The 24,802-nt window shown below is 41.8% G+C and overlaps 1 protein-coding gene across 2 annotated transcripts in view; it reads left to right on the top strand.

The window, feature by feature from the left end:
* The window catches only part of CERK (ceramide kinase), a 215,725-nt gene that overhangs the window by 149,584 nt on the left and 41,339 nt on the right, over window positions 1-24,802 (top strand). For both annotated transcript variants that reach the window (XM_069229725.1, XM_069229726.1), the window contains one exon: window positions 10,704-10,778. In XM_069229725.1, the coding sequence (XP_069085826.1) occupies window positions 10,704-10,778 (75 nt within the window). The remainder of the gene's footprint in view (window positions 1-10,703; window positions 10,779-24,802) is intronic.

The following is a 24,802-nucleotide window of genomic DNA, read 5'->3' on the forward strand; positions in this document are numbered from 1 at the left end:
CTGCAAAACCGCAACAAAGTAGCAAGACGACTTCTAGCAACCTTGCATCGCTTCATCCTGCCGGCTTTCTCGACTGTTTCCAGGTGGTGCATGCTCTGGGGGTAGCCTGCCTCCTCTCTGCACCAGGAGCTCTGAAGAAATCTCCAGTGGGTCGACGGAATCTTCCCCCTGCAACCGCAGGCACCAAAAGACTGCATCACTGGTCCTCTAGGTCCCCTCTCAGCACGACGAGCGTGGTCCCTGGAACTCAGCAACTCTGTCCAAGTGACTCCCACAGTCCAGTGACTCTTCAGTCCAAGTTTGGTGGAGGTAATCTTTGCCTCCCACGCTAGAATGCATTGCTGGGTACCGCGTGATTTGCAGCTGCTCCGGCTCCTGTGCACTCTTCCAGGATTTCCTTCGTGCACAGCCAAGCCTGGGTCCCCGACACTCTAACCTGCAGTGCACAACCTTCTGAGTTGTCCTCCGGCGTCATGGGACTCTCTTTTGTGACTTCGCGTGGACTCCGGTTCACTCTTCTTCCAAGTGCCTGTTCAGGTACTTCTGCGGGTGCTGCCTGCTTCTGTAAGGGCTCCCCGACTTGCTGGGCGCCCCCTCTGTCTCCTCCTCCAAGTGGCGACATCCTGGTCCCTCCTGAGCCACAGCAGCACCCAAAAACCTCTACTGCGACCCTTGCAGCTAGCAAGGCTTGTTTGCAGTCTTTCTGCGTGGGAACACCTCTGCAAGCTTCATCGCGACGTGGGACATCCGTCTTCCAAAGGAGAAGTCCCTAGCTCTCTTCTTTCTTGCAGAACTCCAAGCTTCTTCCAACCGGTGGCAGCTTCCTTGCACCCTCAGCTGGCATTTCCTGGGCTCCTGCCCACTCTCGACACTGTCACGACTATTGGACTTGGTCCCCTTGTCTTACAGGTACTCAGGTCCAGAAATCCACTGTTGTTGCATTGCTGGTGTTTGTTCTTCCTGCAGAATCCCCCTATCATGACTTCTGTGCTCTCTGGAGGTAGTAGGTGCACTTTACACCTACCTTTCAGGGTCTTGGGGTGGGCTATTTTTCTAACCCTCACTGTTTTCTAACAGTCCCAGCGACCCTCTACAAGCTCACATAGGTTTGGGGTTCGCATTCCACTTTTGGAGTATATGGTTTGTGTTGCCTCTATACCTATGTGCACCTATTGCAGTCTACTGTAATTTTACACTGCTTGCATTACTTTTCTTGCTATTACCTGCATACTTTTGGTTTGTGTACATATATCTTGTGTATATATCTTATCCTCATACTGAGGGTACTCACTGAGATACTTTTGGCATATTGTCATAAAAATAAAGTACCTTTATTTTTAGTACTTCTGTGTATTGTGTTTTCTTATGATATTGTGCATATGACACCAGTGGTATAGTAGGAGCTTTGCATGTCTCCTAGTTCAGCCTAAGCTGCTTTGCCATAGCTACCTTCTATCAGCCTAGGCTGCTAGAAACACCTCTTCTACACTAATAAGGGATAACTGGACCTGGCACAAGGTGTAAGTACCTCTGGTACCCACTACAAGCCAGGCCAGCCTCCTACAAAAACTCACTGCATGTTTTTTTGTTTATTTTTCAAACACAAATTCCCACATTGGGAGCTTGTTTTTGACAAAAAAAGGTTTCCGTTTGGAGCTGAACTGGCACTCTCTCGGCGGGTGTAATAGGCTTCTCTGAAGGCCATGAGATCCCCAGAAGATCAGAGGCCAAAGCTTCAGATTGCCTAGCTGGCCACCTACATAAACCCAGTAGTCTTTTTCAGGGTGAACAGAACTGCTCTGGCCGGTTCTACAGTGTGATAAATGTGACGCCTGCGTCGGTGCTTTCTTTTAGGGCAAAACATCCTTGTTTATTCCTTACAACAGAACATTGGTGTCAAATTGTTTTTCACTATTTCTGACCTACGCCTAAAATTAATATGTAATACAAACTGGAGTAAAAGCTGTTAGCTCAATTCGGTATTACAAACGTAACAAAACGAACACAAAATAAATTGCTGCACTTTTTGCCCCGAAGCAAACTAGTCATTATTCCCCTTGGCCCTTACTTTCTTATGAGGATATCTTGAAATGGATGCTCTTAAATACTGGAATATAGATAGGCAACGTTTTTTTCAAGCACCACAAAATCTTTTTGATACATCGCTCTCCTCGGCAAGCGTTTGAAGCCACGTGACGGCTTTCTGTTTGTCTTTATCCATGGGACTGGTAATTGAATATTTGAGTCACCTTCCTTGAGTAATATAGTTTATTCTTTAAACTAGATCACCAAGTAAGGCAATACAAAATGTGTGGCATGGTTGTTTTTTAAGTGTTTTTCTACCATCTCATCTTCTGATTATTCACCTGGACATCCATCCTTGTTAGCTCATGAGCCAGACATTTTGATGTTGCCTCCCAGTGTCATTTGAGCATTATAAATAGCTACAGATGCTCAGTGCTTGAATGCCACTTTCACATTTCTGCACAGGATTTTCAAAGTTTGTTACAATTAATATTTTGAAATCTGGCCCAACACGCATCCCAAGGTATTTTTTAATTATCTTGAGTCCAATTAAATTTCTAGTGTGCCAACTGTTACTTGATAAACAAGCTTAAGAAAATCATAAAATGTATTTTATCTTACAGATACAGTTTGCACACTGCCGCCAATCTGTTCTAATTAGTGTTATTTGAAAATCATGGGATTGCATCAGGAGAGTTGGATAAACGCAGGGACTGGCATATCGGCTCCTTACAGTTTCCACCTGCCTTTTTTACACCCTTGGAGAACTTGGGGCATCCGCATCACTGCCCATTGCAGCTCCCTTATGTTCAAATTACTGAAGCTGCAGACCGGATCTGTCACTTTCGAACAGTAGTACATCACCATGTTTGCTTGGTGTCTTGTCTCATTTCGAAAGTTTGATCTTGTGTGCCTTCCTTCAAAAGCATTGGCACAATGAGTTTTTTCTTTTTCTAAGGTACTAGGCAGAGGTGTAGCAAGAGTTCTGTGGACCCTAATGCAAACAAGGAAATGTTCCTCCCCATTTAAGTATGGTAGTAAAAAACAGCTACAAATGGGGCACTTAAGGTCTCGCTGACCAGTGGATTCTCGTGTCACAGCACCTGCTGTGTTACTGATAGCTACACAGCTGGCACTAGGACTCCATAGGTCTGTTCTCTAATGTCCCTTTAGCGTTGCCTCTTCCTTTGACCTTCACCCTACCTTACTCTTCCCATCGTTAGTTTCACTCGAACAGTTTAGTTTTATCAATTGGCTTAGCTATTTCGTGATTTTAGTAGATTTGACCTGTTAGATCAAGATTGTAGCCTATAAAGTATAAATTTAACACCCGAATAAAGCAATCAACAAATGATGGATGACCAGTTAACCTTTGCAGTGGGTCTGCCTCTGTGCAGCACCTTGTGTTTCACTTTTGTTATTAACTTTTGGTTTGGTTGAGTTAAAAACGTTTTTTTTTAAATTTATGCAACTGATCGTAGTTTATGTGTTTATGTGGCATGTGTGATAAATGCAAAATTCTATCGAAAAAGCCGTTGCCACAGAATTTCATAATTCTAGTGCCCCTGCCTATATTTTTGTGTTTTGAATAATAATGAAGCAGAATCAAGACATTGTTTAGTCTTATGTTCAACTCTAATGAACGAGGCAAGTCAATGTCTCTATCTAATAGAAGCCATAGGGCAATTTCAATTGGCAAAGGAGGTATAGTGTAAGCGTAGTGTGACCGGATCCTATCAGAGCTTCAGGATAATGACATAGGAGTAATACACATGCATGAAATGTTCAAATAAATACTCAACAAAAGATGAAATACCTAGTGTGCATTCAGCCTTACCTCGCCTGCATTGGACACTCACTTGTTAAGCCATTCAGAGCAATGTAATTTAAGCAACCAGTAGATGTGGCGCCTGCTGAAGTAAGGTTGGCTCGAAATGGCTTCCAACGTTTTGTCATCAAACGTGGTCATGCTAGAAAGAGCCAACAATTTCATTTAACACACATTGGCCAGTTAAAGCTCTTACAAGAATGAAATGAGCCGTAAACGGCAAAAGTGCGATATAGTTCACATTTTTGAAATAGTTACCACAATGTAAAACAACTGTACTGCTTTGATTGATTTTCTGACGGGGCGCACAAGAAACAATATTTCTTCTGTCCGGGAAACGGAATACTTTCCCTGGAGTAGTTTGCTTAATTTGCAGTGTTCTCTACCTTCATATATTTTTCTTTTGACATATTAGTTGACACACACATTGACTTTTTTTGTAATAAACAGTTTTCGCCGTAATTGCTGCCAGATTGGAATATGGCGTTTTATTTGCTGAAATCCACTGCCAGCTAAAGCACTGGCAATCAAAGTGCCTCAGCCAGCCAGTCATGCTCTGTAGCCTTGAGTTTTGTTGAAACTACATTAAATACGTATTGCTCCACCTCCAGGTCTGAGGTTAACCGTGTCAATAACAAAATGGCCTTCAAATAATGTGTTGACTTGAATCAAAACAGGTTGGATTTTTATCATACTATGATATTCATTGTTACATTTTTTTTCATTTAACCTACTTTAAAAATTGAAACGACATTCACTTTTTAACCTTCTAAAAGCATGTTTTTCTTTTGCCAGGACAAAATGCTTTCGGGTTTTTAGAGCTATTTATGAAGAGGAGCAGAGCTCGTCTGCGTAGCTCCCGTCCCTAATGGGCCCCTGGGTTTGGTTTGATGAGAATCGCTCCGCATTTTGAAGACAACTGCCTTAAATAATTAAATGCCCTAAATCCACCCTCGAGTTTGAAGAGCCTTACCTTCCATATCCTAACCTGCCAAACCACACAGGTGCACCGCTTGAACAGAGTGCATGGTACAACCCATAACTGATAATTTGTAATTGAATAAAATAATAACCTTTCAGGTAGGGTTTGCGTGTTTGCTGTTTCTCACGTGGTGGTGCATTCTGACATAAAATACTATAGTTAATGTTTTTTATTGGCACCAGGCTAATTTGATGTGCCTTCAGTAAAAAGCCTTTGCATTGTAGTAAAGTTTATTTTTAATTATTCCTTCTCATAAGGACATACCAAATCTGATTAGTAACATCACCAAGTCAGTCCAGCATCATGTACAAACCTGTAGCACTAACGTATTTCAGAATATTATTTGTAAAAGCAAAGTGACTGCAAAAATAAATTGACCATATTAACTTAAAGCAGGGTTATTAAATGTGTCATAGATTGTATACTGGGCAGCTCCTATTGGACCCACATAGCCAAGTTCCAGCCAAGTTCCTTCTGCTACTGGAACCTGTCAACTTAATTTAAACCATAGTGGCTCTCATCTGGATAGTTCTGAGTGCCTTGATCGTCTCCTAAAACCTCCTTTGCCCTCCTCTCTTCAGGTGAACCACCCACATGGCCCATTCCCCTGAATTGTCTTTGGAGGTCATGTTCATAAATCTCGAGAGCTTTGAAGAAGAAATTTGGCAACCAAATTGGCTGAAGCCTCGAAATAGTCTGGCTGTACATGAGCCTGGGCTTCATTTTGACAGCCGCCTTGACGCCGGACAAAAACTATCACCACAGAGCATGTGGAACAGCCGTCAAAGCCAGGACCACGAGACATGATAATAATGCATTGCATGCTGTGATTATTTTGATTTAATTGAATAACTAAACATGTTAACTACCTTCATAAAGCCAACTTGACTGTGGAAGATATTTACGAATGGAATACATACAACCAATTCTGGACATTCAAACTATTTGATTAGCCCTGAAGAGATTCGCATTGAAGAGGAACAACATTCGTTGGCTGGAAAACATTTAAGTGAATGTGAAATTCAAAAGGTGATGAACTGATTCAGTAAACTAAGATATCTATGATATATCTTTGTTGGAGTGTTCTGTGTGTGCTATGAAGGTGTATGATATTTACATGGTGCACATCAGCAATGTAGTCTTGGAACTATCTGTGGAAAGCAGCTCCCTTTTCCTTGAGGACCATTGGTAGAAGGAAATTAGCAGAATATACCTGAAGTTGTGCACGTTCACCACAGATTAACTTTATGAAACTACCTAGAGTGTGATATTCAAGTTTGTCTTAGCTACTACTTTGTAAGTTATTTGGTACACTTTAACTTGTTGTATATGAGTTAAAAACTATATTAGTGATTTGAAACTGCATCTGTTAAAGTTATTGATCATGGCACATACAAATATTGAGTTTCCATTATATAAAATAACAGCAAATATTGCGATGTCAACACACTGTTTGAAAGTCATTTCTAAATTCACTTATAGTAGTTGGACTCTTGCTCCTAGGAGAGACTACTGGTTTAGGAATGATGGCACCTTTGTTTGTAGGTGACTAGGCCATTTCTACAACAATTCCACATGTCGGCCCATCCCTCACGACTCACAAGCAGTACCTCACCAAAAACCCAAACAGTAAAAGGTGATTTCTGGCAGCCTTACACATGGACTCTAGAGTGTGACAACTCAGAGGAGTTGTGGAGGAACAGAAGTTATCCTTTTCTCATGTTAACAATAAGTCTCAGTCACACACAGGCAATAAAGGAGATGCAGGAGAGTTTTCAATATATTTATTGAAAAGGCTGCAATCAACGATAAAATACATGAGCTGCAATGATTAGGATAATGCGTAAAAAAAGAAGCATGATTGCAGAGATGTCATGATTACAAAGACCCCTACTAAATTGCAATAAACTGTAAAATCCCGAGCATAGAAAAACTAATCCGTAACCTAACGGGAGCTAGGTGTGATAAACCTAATCTGCAGTACCATGTCCATGAGAAGAGCCCCCCCCCCATCCCTCATTACCTTGAAATGAGGTCTAAGTTAGACTCTGTGGTAACACGAAGGCTAGGTCTGCATCAAAGTGACATGCAGCATTGATGGAATCAATAGCATGTGGTAGGAATCCCTCTGAAAACCTTGTCTGTGTGAGATGTATTTATACAGATCTTGTAGGACCCCTGACATGGGTATGTTCCCAAACAATAGATAAGGGTACAGGCTTGTGGCGGCAATAATGTAAACAATTCCCACCAAAAGTACATTATGTTTCTGTCAGACATATGTGGGAAAGGGACATGATGTGAATACCTACGGAAATCACTTAATTTTGATGCTGATAGTGACACCTTCACAGAGTGGCACTGATAACGTAAATCAAAACATTACTGTAACTCTACACAGAGGCAGCCATCTTAAAAGAAATAATGAAATAAATAGGCTAAGACAGGGCAGTCTAAGTAGGTTAAAAATCACTAGCTGAAGGGGGCACATGCCTGCAAACCATAAGGTTAAGCTTAACTCCTGAGACCCGTTAAAACTAAACAAGAGCCACTACACTCTGACATTCTTAAGTATTAGCTTCCTATACATTGCTTATCATCTTTTTAGAGTAAGGAGTCAATGTGATCTATCTTTTACTATTTGGTTTAAAATAACATTTGTATCCTTTTTGTGGTGGAAAGGCTTTTTTTCTCTGGAACTCTCCCAGGTTTTGCAAACAACATTTGCTCTATATTGCTTGCATTATCAAGATCATTTAAAAAGCAGTCTAAGCATAGCTATATTATCCATCTCCCGTTGTACGCTGCTGATGCCTTCCTCAGCTACTCTACTGAAAACGTCTGTGCAAGGCTTCTGGTCGGTTTTGAAACATTTTGCTTAGAATTCAAATGAATATTTATTGTTTCAATACCACAGTCCTTGTACTTGAACTCAAACAGAAGTTGAAAAAGTTCTTAGGCCCGGTATCCCAGGCACCAGATTTTGACTATGTGGAAATTAGATTCTCATCCCAGTGGAAATGGCCTAAGTCTGATGTGACTGTCTGCTAAATATTCTGCCCCTCGCGGAGAGTGATTTCCTAAAGGCACTGCTTTCTCTCACTTTTTTTACTCCCTCTTTGCTGCTCCATGGGGAAAGCTTGGTATGTACAGCTCAAACCACTAATGTTTGTATTAAGTTTTGTAATATCCCCGATGGTACAGTATTTAGGGATACTTTAAGGGATTTACTGTCCAGAGCCGTAGTAAACCACTCATTTTTTGATTAGGGTTTGTAATATCCCAGATAGTGCAGTATTTAGGAATACCTAAAGGGATTTACTTTCCAGAGCCGGAGTAATGACTTCCTCTTGGTTTATACAGACATATAAAGAACCTATGTATCAGCCTTGATCTCACTGATATATGGATTTATATATGAGACCTATTTAAAAATTATGCTTCCTCTCTGTCTGACATCTTTATATATTGGATTTTGATTAGGGGTTCTTCCTTTGGAAAATAGGTTGGCAAATGACATAAATATCAGCATTTCTTTGGTGTCATCCTGCATGACAGCAGTACACAAGAAATAACTGTCTAATTTCTCTGTTTTCTGGCAATTGTATTTTCTCCAAAATAGATCATAAATTCCACTCTTCAAGCAGCATAATGCGATAATAGTCTTTAAAACACAATGTTTGTCTTATTCGAACTGTAGTCCACCAATCTCGTATTCTGATGCAAAGTTTTCAGAACACGTGTGGTTCATTCTTACAAATGACTTCTATATAGTTTGGTTTGATTACATTTATACAGACTTTTTAATTTCAAGGATGTTTGTGCAGATTGTAATGGATTTTGTAAATCCAAAAACAAATAAACGTTGATGATGATGAACTCCAAGATCACGTCACTGTTGTCCATCTGCATGACAAACAAAATAACTCCATATCACACTACTGAGACTGCTACCATTCACATCACAGCTGATGCCCTCCTGATCACAGATACAGATGGCCCCCCTGCCTCCTGATAATGCTGGTTGTCTCATTTGCCATTAATGCTATTGATCATGCCACCAACCCCATCCACACCGTGAAGTGTCAAATGGGATTCCATGACAATTGCCGTCACCGGTTCCCCTACCTACACACCCAACACTCGATCATTCACATGGGCACATTGAGTATCCTTATGTACCTTGTATGGCTGTACTGTGTGTTTGAATTTTCATGGACGCTGTGCTGCTATTTTTCAGTCCCCAAACTTGCAGCTCTGGTTTCAGCCTCTTAGAAAACAATATTGCACGCTACAATGTAGCCAGTCTTTGGGGATGGACATGGAGGGTTATTGCAGAGGTGATGGGGACAGGAAAGCAGGGTGTGGTATAGCCTGGGTAGAGGTATGTTTTCTCCTCCGTCTGATAGGTACCATACAAGAGGGGTTAGTTACCTAGCAGCACCAACTGCATTACATTTTGAAAAACAGCATCTGATATGTGTCTGAATGCTAGGTCAGTGTTATATTTTATTATACAAAGAGAGGCACTTGCATACGCACATTATATTAAAACATAACAGAACCCGATTGGGCAGTTGATTCAATTATTCAATTAGTTGTTACACAAATCAAAACGGATTGCACCACTGAATAAAATATTCTGTTCTTTTCTTGCATTTTTTGAGGACACTGTACTTTGTTTACTACTTACCATGTTATTGCTTCGTTTTGGTATGCTTCCATTTAAGACTCTTAAGTAATAACTGCAACGAGATTTTCCTAATTAATATTTGCTATGGGGAATGGGTAGATAGAAGGATGATGTGAAGGATGCAGGTTGAACCCGATACAAATCATACGGTTAAACATATAAAGATGAGTAATTACATTAAATAGTCCTGATTTTTCACCCACTTGTTTTTCATGCATTAATATTATCCATGCTACTGACTTTTTCCTTTAGCCTTTACAGCTGCACTTTTCAAGCAGCTGCTTGTGGCATGTAGTATATCACAAAATCTAAATAAACACTTGGCTATTATCAGTGTTATTCCACTTACGTGGGTCTCTGTTTTACTTCTTACTGTAGTAATTCTTGACTGGATAAAGTTGAACAAAAAAAGGTCTCTCTGAAATTTCCTATGATTAACACTAAATCTGGGCAAAAATTCATTTATACTGGCATATTTTGTGCAGTTTCTCAAATTTAGCGTTACCTTTGGTATGCAAAATGTCCGAGACTACACCTAGTAGCATAAGTGAGATTTCTTTTGGGTTGCATCCTGTGCGGGAACACAGGCACAATGTGAACGAGCGGAACAGGAGCTTTTGTTCACATCACATACGATTTTTCACTTTCCCTTGGCTGGAAGAGCACCCTCCTGTCTAAAACGAATGCGAGGTTACCTTTCACACCACAAAAATAGCACATAACCTTTTGTGTAATTTGACGTAATAACGTGTAATTTGTTGGCATTGCCCATAATGTCTGCAATGGAAATTTCCCCAGGTTTAATTTACACATTTGGGGTAATTACTGGATGGGGGGGGTGGGGCATGATAATCATACTGTTGTAGCTCCCGGTAACTAACGTATTTTCTTGCAGCTAAAGGTTGTTGTACTCGGTTGTGAAAACGCCCAGAAATGACTAGGTCATCATCTGTTTAACAAGGTCATCATCTGTTTAACAAGGTCATCATCTGTTATGCCACATTTTTATATGGGCATTCTCTGAATACAGCAGTAATGACTGACAGTAATGCTAACAGCGCTGCAGCTATAAGCACAATATTTACTTTCAGGTTCCTAAACGTAGCTAGGTTACTGTAAGTCGCTCTATAGATTCTCACAGCCACTTTACTGATATATTTTTTAATTTTCTTAAGGTTCCACCGATTGTGTATGTTATGCAACTGTGGGCATCAATGATCCAGTCACCTCTGCACTGCACATTATCATAGGTAAGTTGGCTACCATGATGATGTCTATTAATTATTTCACAAGCAAGACATATGACTAGAAAGTGTTCAGAGCACATTTCAATTAACAGTTAAAATAATGTTTTTTGATGCCAATGTTTATACTGCCCATGCTTCCAGAAAATGGCCAGTTCCCTGGGAGCGCCAGTTGGTGATGGGAATGTATGACACATTTGTCTTGCAAATGCATAATTGTGCCTTGTAATTTCAGAATGTAACTTTAAGGTAGATTTAAAGAAAGAGTTGTTGGATACCATATTTTAGGGTTCAAACAGGACTTCATTACTGGCCCTTCTTAGGGCTCGAGTAACTGTAAAATTCTCAATATTCAGGGGAACATGCAGAATTTATCTGGAAATGTGGGAATGGGCCTAGAACGTACCACAACTCAACAGTGCCCCAGAAAAACTTGATTCTCAGAAAAAGATCCCATCCCCAATCTTACTTTCGCTCCTACATAACAGCAATGGTAGTATTAGTGGAGCAGCACACTTTTTGACCCCCAGCCCATGGAAACACGTCCACCCCTCCACTGAAGAACCTTCTTTGGATACCGGTCTTTAAGTGCATAAAATTTAAAGATCTGCTTATAATGTATTGGTCTGCTTCAAGTGCAGATAAGTAAACCACTATGAGTCAAGGAACATGTCAGATTCTCATGTTAAGAATGTTTGCCTGTCACTTGGACTTTGAAGAAAGTATGCATTATGGCACAGTCAATCTCAGGGTTTGGGAAGAGAGTTCTGAATTCTCTCCCCCTATTGTGTGCACCTCCACATCTCTGGCTACCTTTAAGAAAGGTTGGAAACGTCTTCTCTTCCAAAGGCACTTCCGCATATTGCATACTCTACAAGCGCCTAATTGAGCGTTTCTTGACACCTAGATAGAGAATGTTTCCATAATCTAACCCTGATATAAGTAAAGTTTGGATGACCGTTCTTTGGGCACAGCCAGGAAGACAACTTAAGATTTATTTAGCCATTAAAAATACAAAAACAGGTGGCAACAACCATTGTAATTTGGTGGCTCATGGATAACTCATTATCCAACCAGACTTCCAGGTTCTTGACCACTGGAACTGGGTTCGGAATAGTACTCATGATATCCGGCCATAGATGAGGACCCCACAGTTGGGGATTATTACCAACCAACAACACCTCAGTCTTTTTCCCAATTTAGTTAAGGGAGTTGGTGTTCATCCATGTAAATACTTGTGAGACACCTATTCAAGGTTGCTGTATTGTTAATTTCTTGTGATGACAGAGAGACCACAATCTGAGTGTCATCCGCATATGACAGCAAAATAAAACAACAATTTTCTACAACATCTGCAAGTGGCCTTATTTAGAGATTAAGCAGGGTGGGGCTTAGTGTGGAGCCCTGCGGTACTCCAAAAGGGAGGGGATGAGGCTTAGAGCAGTGGTGATGAGAGTGAAAAAAGAACCCAGCCAGGATAAGGCAGCGCTGTGCACTGCCATAAACTCTAATCTTTTAATGAGTAGATTATGGTTCACCATATCAAAGGCGGCACTGAGGCAAGGAGAATTAATTCTGCAGTGCCACCCTTGTCTAGTTGTTGCCTCTGATAATCCTTGACCACCAAACACGCTGACTCCGTGCTCTGTTCTGAAGCCTGACTGTGAATGATGAAACAGGCCATTGGTTTCTGCAAACGATGTAAGCTCTTTGTTCACATGTTTTTCAAGCACTTTAGATACAGTGAGCAGGAGAGAAATTGATATGTCATTTGACCAGATGAGCGGATCTGCATTAGGCTTCTTCAACAAGGGCTTAACCGTTGCATGTTTCCATACCCTTGGAACAGTGCCTTCTGAAAGAGAAGTATTTAAAATCTGGACGAGTACCTCCAATGATTGTAGTTCAAGCTGACAGAACACCAAGGGGAGGGCATGAGTCAAGGGGTGAACCTGACTTGATAGTGTACAGAAGAGAGAGAAAAGATGGCATATCCAAAAGCTGAAATAAATTCAAACTGCAGAGCCCACCCCCCTCCACACTCTAGGCAACGCTGTAGCGGAATGCATTCTGTTGTGGGGGGGAAAGAGGCTTGAATATATGGCTCTTTTTCAAAGAGAAGGTGGCTAACTCCTCACACTGGAGCTGTGATAGAGAAATGTTAGGCATTGTGCTTGCGGGGTCAGAAAGGGTCTTAGCCATCTAAAAAAAAAACTGTGGAGCAGTTCTGAGTGAACTAATTTTATCCGGAAAAAACATTGCTTTTGTCGATCTACATTTTTATGATCCGCCTTTAAAGCCGCCTTGTAGTTGATTTTGTCAGCAATGTAATAGGATTTGTGCCAGATTCTCTCTAGCAATTTACATGGTCTTTCCGTGGTCTTTTTTTATTGCTCTCACGGCATCATTGAACCAGAGGGCCACTGGAAGGGTTCTATGATGTTTTCTCATCGTAACCGGTATGAGAGAATCAAGTGAGGACTAAATCCAACCATCAATAGTGAAAGCATCTGAGTCTGTTGACTTAGCCAGGGTCGGACTGTTGTTCTTCAATATAGAATTAAAAGCAGTTTTTTCAATCTTAGACCACCTTCTCCCAGCATGTCCAGGGTGGGTTGATCGACAATCACCTGGAATGGGAAGGGAAAAAGGGAATGCGTAATGATCTGACCAAGATAAAGGTGATGTTTGGCCTGCTTTCAATATCTTTAGATATGAAATTATATTATCCAATAGATGACCAGCCTTATGTGTGGGACCCTCACTGACCAACTGAATATCCAGGGCCTCAATAAGGGTAGACACAGTTTAACCAAGTCTCTGTTATAAAGACCGCATATTGGGCCATTATAAAGAAGAAAAAAAAATAGATCCAGCTGATGTTTGCCCAGTGAATGGCAATTAATATTAAAGAATTTCAAGTGTGAGGCATTAAACGCGTGCTTAGCCTTACTTAAGAGGGGAGAGTGTGAAACCTTGATTGAAACTTAGGACCCGACTTGTGGGTCTTGAGGTGCGAAGTTGCACTGACTACATATTGCTTCTACCATTTTGGGGTCCAAGCGGGAGTGGCAGGCCCCTAGTATTGAAGGGCGAAGTGCCTATAACTGTGCAAACCAGCGTTTCTGGCCCCTGGACACAGACAGGCGCATCTGCACCACAGCTGCAATTAAATAGGCAGGCCGGGCGTGAAGGAGAGGCTGAAAAAGCACTAGAGCACTAACCTCTCTTAGAGAAAGCTGACAACTATGCTTTCCTTCCCCTTCACCCACAAAATAAAATACTTTTTTCACCACTTTAAAAAGACAACACACATTAAAAAGTCTAAAAACACTATAAAAGCAGTAGAAGTTGGAAAAAGGAATTGCAAATGTGTTAAACATTTTTTCATAAAATTCCACCAGTACTGATAGGTAGCAATTCGATTTGTGACATGGCCTCAATTAAATAGGCAGGTTGGGCGCGAAGGAGAAGCTGAAAAAAACACTAGAGCTATAACAGCTCTGAGAGAAAGCTGCTAAGTATGCTTTCCTTTCCCCCACCCACAGCGTAAAACACTTTCCCCACCAAGATGTAGAACACAATACACATTAAAAACAGTCTAAAATGTTATAAAAGCAGTAGAAGTTGAAAAAGGGAATTGCAAATGCGTTCATAGTTTTTTTAAAAAAAATCCCCCAATACCATTAGGTTTATGCTACATAAAAGTGCATAAATATACAAATAATTAGCTCAGATAATGTAGACAAGGGGGGATTTTCTCGTTGAAAGCTTTATCATTTTGTAACTAATTACCGGGGCAAATCAGACGTGTAAGACAAGTTTTAGGAAAGCTTTTAACACATGCTTGTTTACCACTAGCACTAGTATATTCCAAAATAGTGAAAATAAAATCTGACCTTATAGTAGATACATGAAAGTCATTGATTTGCGAGTACCCAAATCAACAAGTACAGCCTTGTTCCTTCTCATCCCTGAGGTACTCAAGTAGGCTCCTGGTGTGCTGAGACTTGCACCCTGTGCCCTCTCAAACTGTCTGTGCAAGTCAACACCAGGTTCCTTCATCAGGCAATAGCTGAGAGGAGGTGTCTGTGTGCATGGGAATGGGATTGAAGGCTGCATGCATGTTGACTATCATGCTTCAAATGGCTGACCATGAAGCCTGATCCTCAGTCAATTCTAGAAATGCATTTGTCCCTGGAGCCCTTTCCAGTTTGGGGTAGAAAGGGAGGTGGCTGTTCTTTCCCTTCTCCATTAGATGACGATCGGGCCAGAGAATAATGTTAGTGAATAGGCATATAGAAAATTTAGTAGATGCTGCTCGAAATATATTTAAACTGTGTAGCAGAGAGGGCCTACAAGGTAGATGCTTGCTCAGTGATTCCCATAAAAAGAGACTGTACACTGTCCTTTTAGTTTTAAACTGAGCATATACATGTAAAACAGAAATTAAAATAGAAAACCTAAAAATAGAATTCCAAATTTTATTGCAACATTTAAAATGGTGTGAAGTGAGTTGTTTAAGTAGTATTCGCTAATTTGTTGCAAAATACGGTAACCTAAGCCACTTCTTTTATAATACTATGCTTCACTTCCAAAAAGTATGCTTCCTGTATTCTTTCTCTGTGTGGGTCACGCTAGCAAATCCACTGTTTTGGAGTACAGAAGTGTGGCACAATGGTTAGAGCGGCAGACCCTGATGCAGATATCTGGCCCGGGACCAGGGTTCAATTCCACAGTGGGTCTTGGGCTCAATTCCCTTGGACCAGATAATTCTCGCATCAGTGCCTAATCTAATTAATGGGTCCCACTCTGTAACTCTGGGTAATAGCTTGCTTAATCTCCACAACGGCCCTGACAGTGCTTGGATGCCTGGCTTCACCGTGGGGGTTGCCCGGGAGTGGGCGCCTCACAGGGAAAAGCCAGGAGTGGTTCCACAGCGGTATGCGTACAGCGCCTTGAGACACTAACGGGTGAGTAGTGCGCTATACAAGTGCAAAGTTTTTAGTTTACTGTTTTCTCCTTTAAAACAAAATGTAAACACTATCATTTTATCACCTTCCCTGACATACGTCTGTTAAAGCTATTTCCAGAGATATTCTGCATTAGTCCCGGAACGAAAAGCAACTGATTCAAGGTTAAGAAAGTAATCACCCAATAATAATAATAATAGTAGTAATAATAATATTGATAATGGATATAGCACTTTTTACCACACTACTGTAGTTTCAAAACTCTATAAATAAGAGTTGTTACAATCAGCCAGTCGGGTAGTGTTCAATTCACCTTTAGGTTGGATAGATGGGAAAATAAGGCAGCCTTGCCGGGATTAGAAATTGTGACTTGCAGAGCACTGCATATCTCAGTTTACATTAGCTCTTTGAGCCATCATGCTGTGATCTATTCTTTTGAAAGTTACAGTGTTTCATAATGCAGTTTAGCACATTAGCTGTTGTTTAAGCACGGTGCGTATCTTAAATTTCCATGATTACAGATGAGGGGGACACAAAATCCCATATAGAATGCCAATGAGAAGTATTAAACCGTATTTGGCAATGCAGAGCCTCTCACGTAAGCGCCTGTAGCAAGTGTTCATGTTTAAATGTTGCCCAATATGTATTGAACTTGACCCGTGATTCATGTACATTCTCCATATTTAAGTACTCATTTTTTTATTTGACTGTCTCCATTTCATAAGCTCCCATGATCATAAAATTGATTAAAAACTATTGAAGATGCAGATACATTCCACCCTTCCTTGAACAAAATGCTAAAGAACATAGGAGAACATATGTGTTCATTTCCTGTAATATCAACAGAAGACAACACGTCAGTGTATATACATATAGGGTTCACTAGTAATGTTTGCTGTGAGGAACATCTTTAAATGAGTGTGAAGGGTGCATACTGGGACAATGAACCGTATTACAACAAATGTGCTACCCCCAGCCAAGCCACTACGTTGCATTAGTGAAAAGCCATGACCTTGCATTAGTGAAAAAGCCACAACCTTGCATTAGTGAAAAAGCCACAACCTTGCATTAGTGAAAAAGCTACAACCTTGCATTAGTGAAAAAGCCATGACCTTGCATTAGTGAAAAGGAAGTGACAGTCTTCCTTTTGTTCTGCAGGTGGCAACCTGCCCTTCATTTGAAAGGGGGGCAGAGATCCTCCTGCGTAAGGGTACAGTAAGTGCTGCCCCCACGAAGGGGAATTCCTGGGGTTTTACTGGCACTCCCTTTTCTCTTTTTCAACAGGTGCTCCCAGGAGTTTATTGCTCATGCCACACCTCTGTGTAGCATACAGTGTCTGTAACAGCTCCTTTGTCTCTGCATCTACGTCTCCAATATGGCTCAAAAGCAAAGTGTTTCCTCGTTTGCTTGGGGGCACACCCGTGCAGATTATGCCAGTGCCGTTTCTGTGCATATGTGATTTGTATAGCAGAAGCTCTGTACTAGCCTTTGAAGCCCCTTCTGTAATCCCAAAGTGTTCTAGGGGACACAGAAAGTGGGCACATGTGCCCGTTGCACCCCAGGTAATGTAGTATGGCCCCTGATCTTTTTCGGTATACCTCATGGGCTGTAAAACACAACCATTGTCCACATAGTGATAGGGTGCTTTGTCCCATGCAGTACAAACCTGCAAATCTCTGTGCTGATGCATATGCCTTTAAATTGAAGACTCGCATCTCTCTGGTATTCACATTCTGAAGCAGAATATTCCCAACGAATGGTGTGATTTTCAAACATAATGATGTTGACAGTGTTGCATCACAGTCCCAAGACCGTCTCCAGCTGATGTTCAGTGTACTAGATTCTTTTGTTCGCCTACCCCATATCTTCATCATTCTGTTTTCTGGCCTCTTCAGCTCTTTCCCCTCTTTTGGATGTTCACAGATTTTATTCGGGTATAGGAGATGGATCAAGTATTTTATCCTGTGACATAGCATATATTAAGGATTTTAGTGTACTTTGAGTCAAATCATTCTTTTAGGAAAAAAGCATAATGTGTGACTGATCTTCCTAGCTCTCTTTGAATTAGTAACACGTTATCTAATTTCTCATTTCAAATTAAGTAGTTTTCTAATTAGCAAATTTACTCTGCCCTCTTTTTACTGGAAATGCTTCACTAATACAGGTTTAGGAATAAGCCTGCCTCTAGATGTCTTGTAGACACATTATATTAGCTTTAAAGTATTCGATTTATTGTTGGCATTTTCTTCTGTGCTGATTCAATACCCCCTTATTCGCAGTTCGTGCTAGACGTGCTTCAGTTCAGAACCTGTGCAGCCCATGCAATGTAATTACCGTTAATTAGTTTGCTAATTTATTTTAAAGGCTCTTACTCTACTTTGCCACTGGTTTATTGACTGATATTTTGAACTGCATTTGTGCAGAAAATTCTTAATTTCTGATAGCAGCTTCTGCTTACAGATTCCTCACCTCATGAAATCTCTCAGGCACCAGTTTGGATCCAGAAACTTGAAGTAGCTCTCATACACGAGCAAAAGGCACCCTAGCACCACCTCAACTCTGGCTCCTTCCCAGGATGAGATATCAGGGAGCCAAATATGTCTCCAACTGGTGCACTGATATCAGTTCCTATTATCTTTGTTCTTAGATGCGCATCCAAAGTAATCTTCTGGATTTTTTTGTACTTGTGATGAGAGTGATTGGAGTTTAGGTGCAGTTTCTGCCTAGTCCGGTTTGGACTTCTTACTTGTCTTCGTTTTTCCTTCATCTTCCTCCAGTTCATTAAGATATCTTTAAGGGACCATGCATGTCAATTGATCAATAGGTCTGGATCCCAGAGTGAGTCCAGGGAGATAGCTTTAGGGCTGAGGCATACCACAGTTTACCATTATGCCTATTTCCACTTTCTTAACACTTTATTTATTATGCCTCTTTCCAATTGAGGGTTATTCCCCCTCATCCAGCGTTGCTCCCACTTGCAGGGGCCCTGTTCCTCAACTATGGCCTTTTTGATGTTCTTGGAAATGACTCCTGCTCAACTGGACAAAGATCTTTCACCGATGACTCTGTTCCTGCTCTGTGCCCAGTGCTGCTGTACATTCTTTAGGTTTTGCATCACATGATGCTGCCTCCCCTCAGGTGACTGTATTAACACAAGCTTTGCTAGCAGCGTCCTGCTTTCCTTTGCCCCCCTCTGGCATACTTTCAATCCCTAAAGTTCCTATGGATCTTTTGACCTTCCCTCCACCAGTGGCTCCCAACACAGTGTCAGTTGCCCTCAGTGGTCTTGTTGACCATGGTTTTAACTTTGCGGTTCTAGTTGGACTTCCGGGAGCCTTTTCACATTTTTAGGCATTGGTCCTGGGGTGATGGCCTTTACTCCCATCTCTGCTCCCACCCATTCCACGATGCTAGGAGACTGTTCTGTTGCTACCTAGTATTAAAAATCAAACACAACAAGATGAGAAGCCCATAAGTCTAACATGAGTTTAATGCAAAAATCACTAGCAGCGCAGCAAATAATCAAACAGAATTGTCATTTCATCTGATTTGAGCTCTCGCTAGACAATGGTCAACTAAAACCTTATGCAAAGATTTATAAAATTTAGGACAGTTTGTATACGTTTTCTCTCAGCACAAGTTTATGGAACCTAAGCATGTGACAGAAACTTGTTACTGTCACAAAAAACTCAGCTAATGAGCAGTTGGCAGAATCTTTTCTTGGAGAAAGCTCGAGACATCCTTGAGAAGAGAATATCATTCATTAACACAATACTGAGTTCATTATTCTCCCACAATCCCACTTCTTTTTGCTAAAATTGGCCATTCTGCTTCTTCCTATAACTGTGTGAAAGTGCTATAGTTGGATATACGTTCTGCCAATGGTTTGATCTCGGAGTCAGTGTTTGACATAAATTGGTCCTCATACCTCCCTTTTGAGGATGCCTTTGCCTTCAGTTCTGCCTTGTGTAAAGTGGTTTGAGTCTTGGAATCACCCTTGTCTGTTGCAGAGATGAAGACAAACTTGGTGACAGAAATACTACAGCCTTGTTCCTTCTCATCTCAACTCTTGTTGCCTTTTCCTAATGCACTCATGGACCCTGTTTGGGTGTTCTGATGTAGGCCTGCTTTGGCTCCAGTTGTTAGTGCTCAGATCACATTGTGGTATTGCCTGGTTCGACACAGGCTAGCCGTTTTGTCTTCGGCCTCTAATAAATGGCTTGAATTTATCTCCCTTTGGTTTCCTGGTCTGGTATCACTTCCTTGCCTCTTTCTACTTTCCTCTGCGGGTAGGGTGTATTGGCAAGAAAACTGTTCTTGTAAGGGGGGGGCCTTAAACCCTGTCCTTGTGAAACTATGTGCCTGTAGGTTACTTGCTCCCATGCCCTACGGGAAAAGGCAGAGATGGTGTTTTCTTTTCTTCCAGATCATGCAGCCTGCCCCTTTGCAGACATGGTGTGTGATTGGTGTAGCACCAATGGACAGCTTCTCCAAACTGGTCTTGATTCAGTGGACGGTGTCACCAGATCTGGGGATTCCTCTGCATCCATGAGTCACTTTGCTCAGTTGTTCCCTGGAGAGATTAAGCCTTCCCTATTAGATTTGCCCATCAGTGATGGTCTCTTCTGTGATGCAGTGGCTTCATAACCTAACGAGGCGCTCAGTTCATCAGGTGCATCCAGCATTTCTAAGTAAATATTCCTCCTGCATGTTTACTCCGAGGGCCGCCCAGCTTCCCTGATGGTTGTTCAAGTGCAAGGCTCTAGAGAGGGCAAGGTGAGTGAGGTGGGCTCAATTAGGTTACGATCATCCTGTCCCATCTGTGTATTCCCAACATCTTTTGTCTTTGGACTTTACTTGCCAAAATGCACTGGTTGGGAAATGCAGTGCCTACTTGTGTTGCCTGTCTGTTCTCTCCCGTTGGCGGATGTTTGTTCAGTTGACCTGTCAAAAGTACAGTTTGTGAAACAAACCATGAACCATATTGGGAATAAAGTTGTGCAGGAATGCTGTAGATCCAGCATCCCCTTCCCTCCTGTGAGTTAGTCGCTAGCCTTTAGTGCTTATAACTGATTGACGTGGGCATGGGGCAAATAGCAGACAAAACAGCAAATTATTGATTCTTAATGCTTCATAGAGTTTCTTTCAATAATTCCTTTACAGAAATATAATTCTAGTCGCACCATTTCCGAGAAGAATCATACACTCAACTTATGATTTATTTTTTTAGTAAGTTTATTTTACATCCATATATGGCTGTCCTTTTTGTGCTGGTTGAAAGCCTCTTAAACAGAGTATCCTCTTCGCGTAAAAAAACACTTAAATAAGTAAAGGTCCTGTAGGAAGTGATTCAAGAAATACATTCCTAGTACTGACATGGTTAATACCCATTTTTGGGTTTGACTTTAGCCCCAATGAATGATGAAACTAATGCTGAATGGAATAGTTTTCGAATAGCCACGAGTTAATTTAAATATTCACAGGCCCTTAAATCTTTGAAAAGAAACAAAAAAAGATAAACATGCTGTCACTGGAACATAGTGCTCCTTCACTCAGGAGAGCAGTTGTACGAAAATAATTAAGATTAATATATCCAGATTAAACACTCACGTTTTAGAAGAGGCCAGTATCATCTTTATAGTCACCCTCCTTATTCAACCACCAAGTGCTAGAGCAGAGCAACTTAAAATCTTTGTTAATGGTTTTCAACCATTCACAGAATGAATCCTTCAAATCCAATTGTAAGCACCCACTCCTATCAGAGAAAAAAAGTGGCTCCTTTAACACAAAAGATTTAACTTCCAAAACATGAATATTGGAAACTGCCGCACTCAGAGGCATCTATCTGCACAGAGAGTGTTCAGCAATCATGGCGCAAGACGTCTGCAGGACATGGGGATTATTTGCGATATTGGCTGATCATCCACATGAACAGGGAATTAAGAACTGAGTGAAAAACAGCTTACATGGACAGGTGTCTCTTTCCATAACCACTGTGCTTGAGAATTCTGTTTTCCCCAAGCAACTTCACAAAACTTGCAATGAGGAGAAAAATTACTCGGCCTCACCTTCGATGGGGTCTCATGGATCTGGCTCCAGACCTGCACTGGTCGTACCAGGCACTGGTCGTGCCAGTCCCCTCCTGATTCCACCGCTGACAGCACCCATAGATGCCACATTGTTGCCAGAGACTTATTTTTCACAACCAGGCATGGGAGAAGAGTGGGAGGGGTCACTGAAACCTTTAGAACCCAATTTAGAGATGTCTATGGACTTGTAGGAGGAACTAGGAGCGGCCAGTGGACTGGACACCACTCCAGATACTGGCGTGCTCTCTCCCCCCACTTTGGCTGCAGAAGAGGGAGTTTTCTTTGCAATATTAGTTCGTAGGGCAGGGGAGGTTCTCGACCTCGAACTGCCCTCAGTTGCTGCCAAGACAAACATCTGCTTCAACCTGGGGCTTTCACTTATGAACCCCTTTTGCCCTTTAATGAAGCACTTACGGACCTCCTGCTGGAAACGTGATCTAAGCCCAGCACAGGGTCTCCTGTAAATAGGATGATTGCCTGCCACCATCGCCCTGAACATGGCGACCCTAGTTTCCTCAGACAACACCCCACACCTGAGAGCTTGGTAGTCCAAGCCTCAGCATCCCTTGGCGTATTCCCTTCCGCTCCCGCAGACAGGGAATCCAAGATGCTGGACCACCTTGGGAACATGTTTTCTTCCACCAGCTTGGCACTGAGGTCAGTGAACACCTCATGCTTACTGAGCCGTTTCTCACACACCATTTGGGTAGACTGGTCAGAAAAATGTGCATTTAGTTTTCCCCTAATCTCACTGTTACCACTAGTGCCTAACAAGTGCAGACAGTCAAGGATGATGTTAATTCTCATAGCCCCCAAAGAGGCAAGTACTCATATCTGATAGAGATGACAGACAACAATGTACAGACTGACGGGGTGGTTCTGCACCCAGAACCAAACACACTGAGTCTAGCATTATGGGTCCTTAAAACATAGAGTTTGGTCATCTGGGATTCCCTGAGAATGCAATGGCAGTCCTCGGATAAGCAAGAAAATCAATACAAGAAAATGCTACACAGACAGATGGGAGAGATACACACGGTGGTGCCAGATACCTGCCCTTTTCTAGAAAAGGACACAGGAGACTACAGTAATGCGATATCTCACACATCTGCTAAACAACAGTCTCACCTATGCATCACTAAAGGTACATCTAGCTGCGATAGTGGCCTATGCAAGGGGGGATGCATAAGAAGAAACTTCTTCACTGCACCTGTGGTCAAACGGTTTCTGGAAGGCACCAAATGGATTGCTCCAGCAAGAAGCACGCCAACGCTCATGTGGAACCTGAACGTGGTGCTTACCTAACTAACAAAGGAACTATTTGAATCACTCCACAGGGCTACATTAAAATTGATCACAATCAAGACTGCATTTTTAATAACAATGACATTGCTTTGCAGGGTAAGCGCGCTGCAAGCACTCATTATACAGGAGCCATACCAACAACTTCACAAGGACAGGGTAGTCATGAGGACCAGCCCATGCTTCCTGCCAAAAGTCATATCCAATTTTCACATAAATCCAACAATCCAAATACCCAGTTTTTTTCAAGAACCAAAGACTCATGCCGAAAGAGCACTGCATACAGTGGACTCCTGTAGGATGGTAATGTACTGCTTGGAAATAACAGAATCAGTCAGGAAAGGGAAACCGTTCTTTTTCTCATCCCCAGACATTAAGGGATAACTCAGATTATTCAAATATGTAACAAAAAAGCTTGCTAACAGCTAGAAACTAAACCAGAAGCGCACTGAACGAGGAAGAAGGGAGCTGCATTACCTTTCCTGGCAAACGTTCTGCAGCGTGTCATATGTTTGGTAGTCACATCGTCGTCCGTACAAAACATTCACAAGACACTACTGTATCGATATCCAGGTGAACATGGAACCACAAGTGAGGCAAGGAGTACTGAAGCATTTATTTTCAAGCTCAACCTCATCCTCAACCCAGTTGCCACAGTGAACAATCTGCTATGAAATCAATGTTCAGCATGTGAATCCAGAAAAGATTCACAGTGCAAAAATAAATTGTTGCTTACTGGTAGGGGTAGTTTTGCAGCTTGAAGAATTTTCTGAATTCTCATGCGACCCACCAGCCTCTCGAGGAATTGAGGTGAGTCAAATTAAATAAGGGCATAAATGCTGTACAAATCAGGTGGAAGCCTATGTAACATTGAGTGGACAGGCAATTGCCAGAAATAAGTCTCTGAAGATGGTGACCACACATGGAGGATTCCAGGATGGGTGTCTGACTTCAGGACAAGGCAGGACAAAGCACCAAATGGTGAAGACAGTCAACACTCAACAAACAAATAAGAGGAAAGGAAACTACTAGAAGAGAAGAGTTTGGGACCCCAGGACCCAACCACTAGATATCAGAATAATACAGCATGTGAATCTAAAAAATTCTTCAAGCAGCAAGACTACTCCTACCCGGTAAGTAACAATTTCTTTACCTTCCATGAGTGTTTCGTGTGTAGCGCCTTATGTACCTTTGCACATGGACCATATTGATGATTGGATTCTCCCATCTGCCCATCCTTCCTGTTCCTTTCGGTAGCTCTTGCAGTGCAGGGTTTTTTGTGTGCTTTCTTACTGGTGTTTGCTGTAGCAGGCCATGGCAGATCGGATGTGTTTCTCCTCATTGCTTCTGTCGTCTGTGGTTTGTCTGGTGCTACTTGACCGTTAAGACTGGTTAACCATGTGGGAATGTGCAGGTCTTCTTTTATGCTGGACCCTGAGCTTTTGTCTCCTTGAAGTTTCTGTGTTCCTCTTTTTGGCTACATTCCCTGGGGGTGGGCTTTCCTTTGCTTATACAGCCCTTCTTGAGTGTATGTGTAGGCTGCCAGGGCATCTCCTCTTGGGTACACCTTAGTTGATGTGTTCTCCTTAGCTCACTTTTGGTTCTCACGGTTGGGTTAACAGTTTGCACCTATTGTGGGTGGTATGTTGAAGGTTCCAGTGGTGTC

This window comes from Pleurodeles waltl, chromosome 4_1 (assembly GCF_031143425.1).
Source record: "Pleurodeles waltl isolate 20211129_DDA chromosome 4_1, aPleWal1.hap1.20221129, whole genome shotgun sequence".
Lineage (NCBI taxonomy): Eukaryota > Metazoa > Chordata > Amphibia > Caudata > Salamandridae > Pleurodeles > Pleurodeles waltl.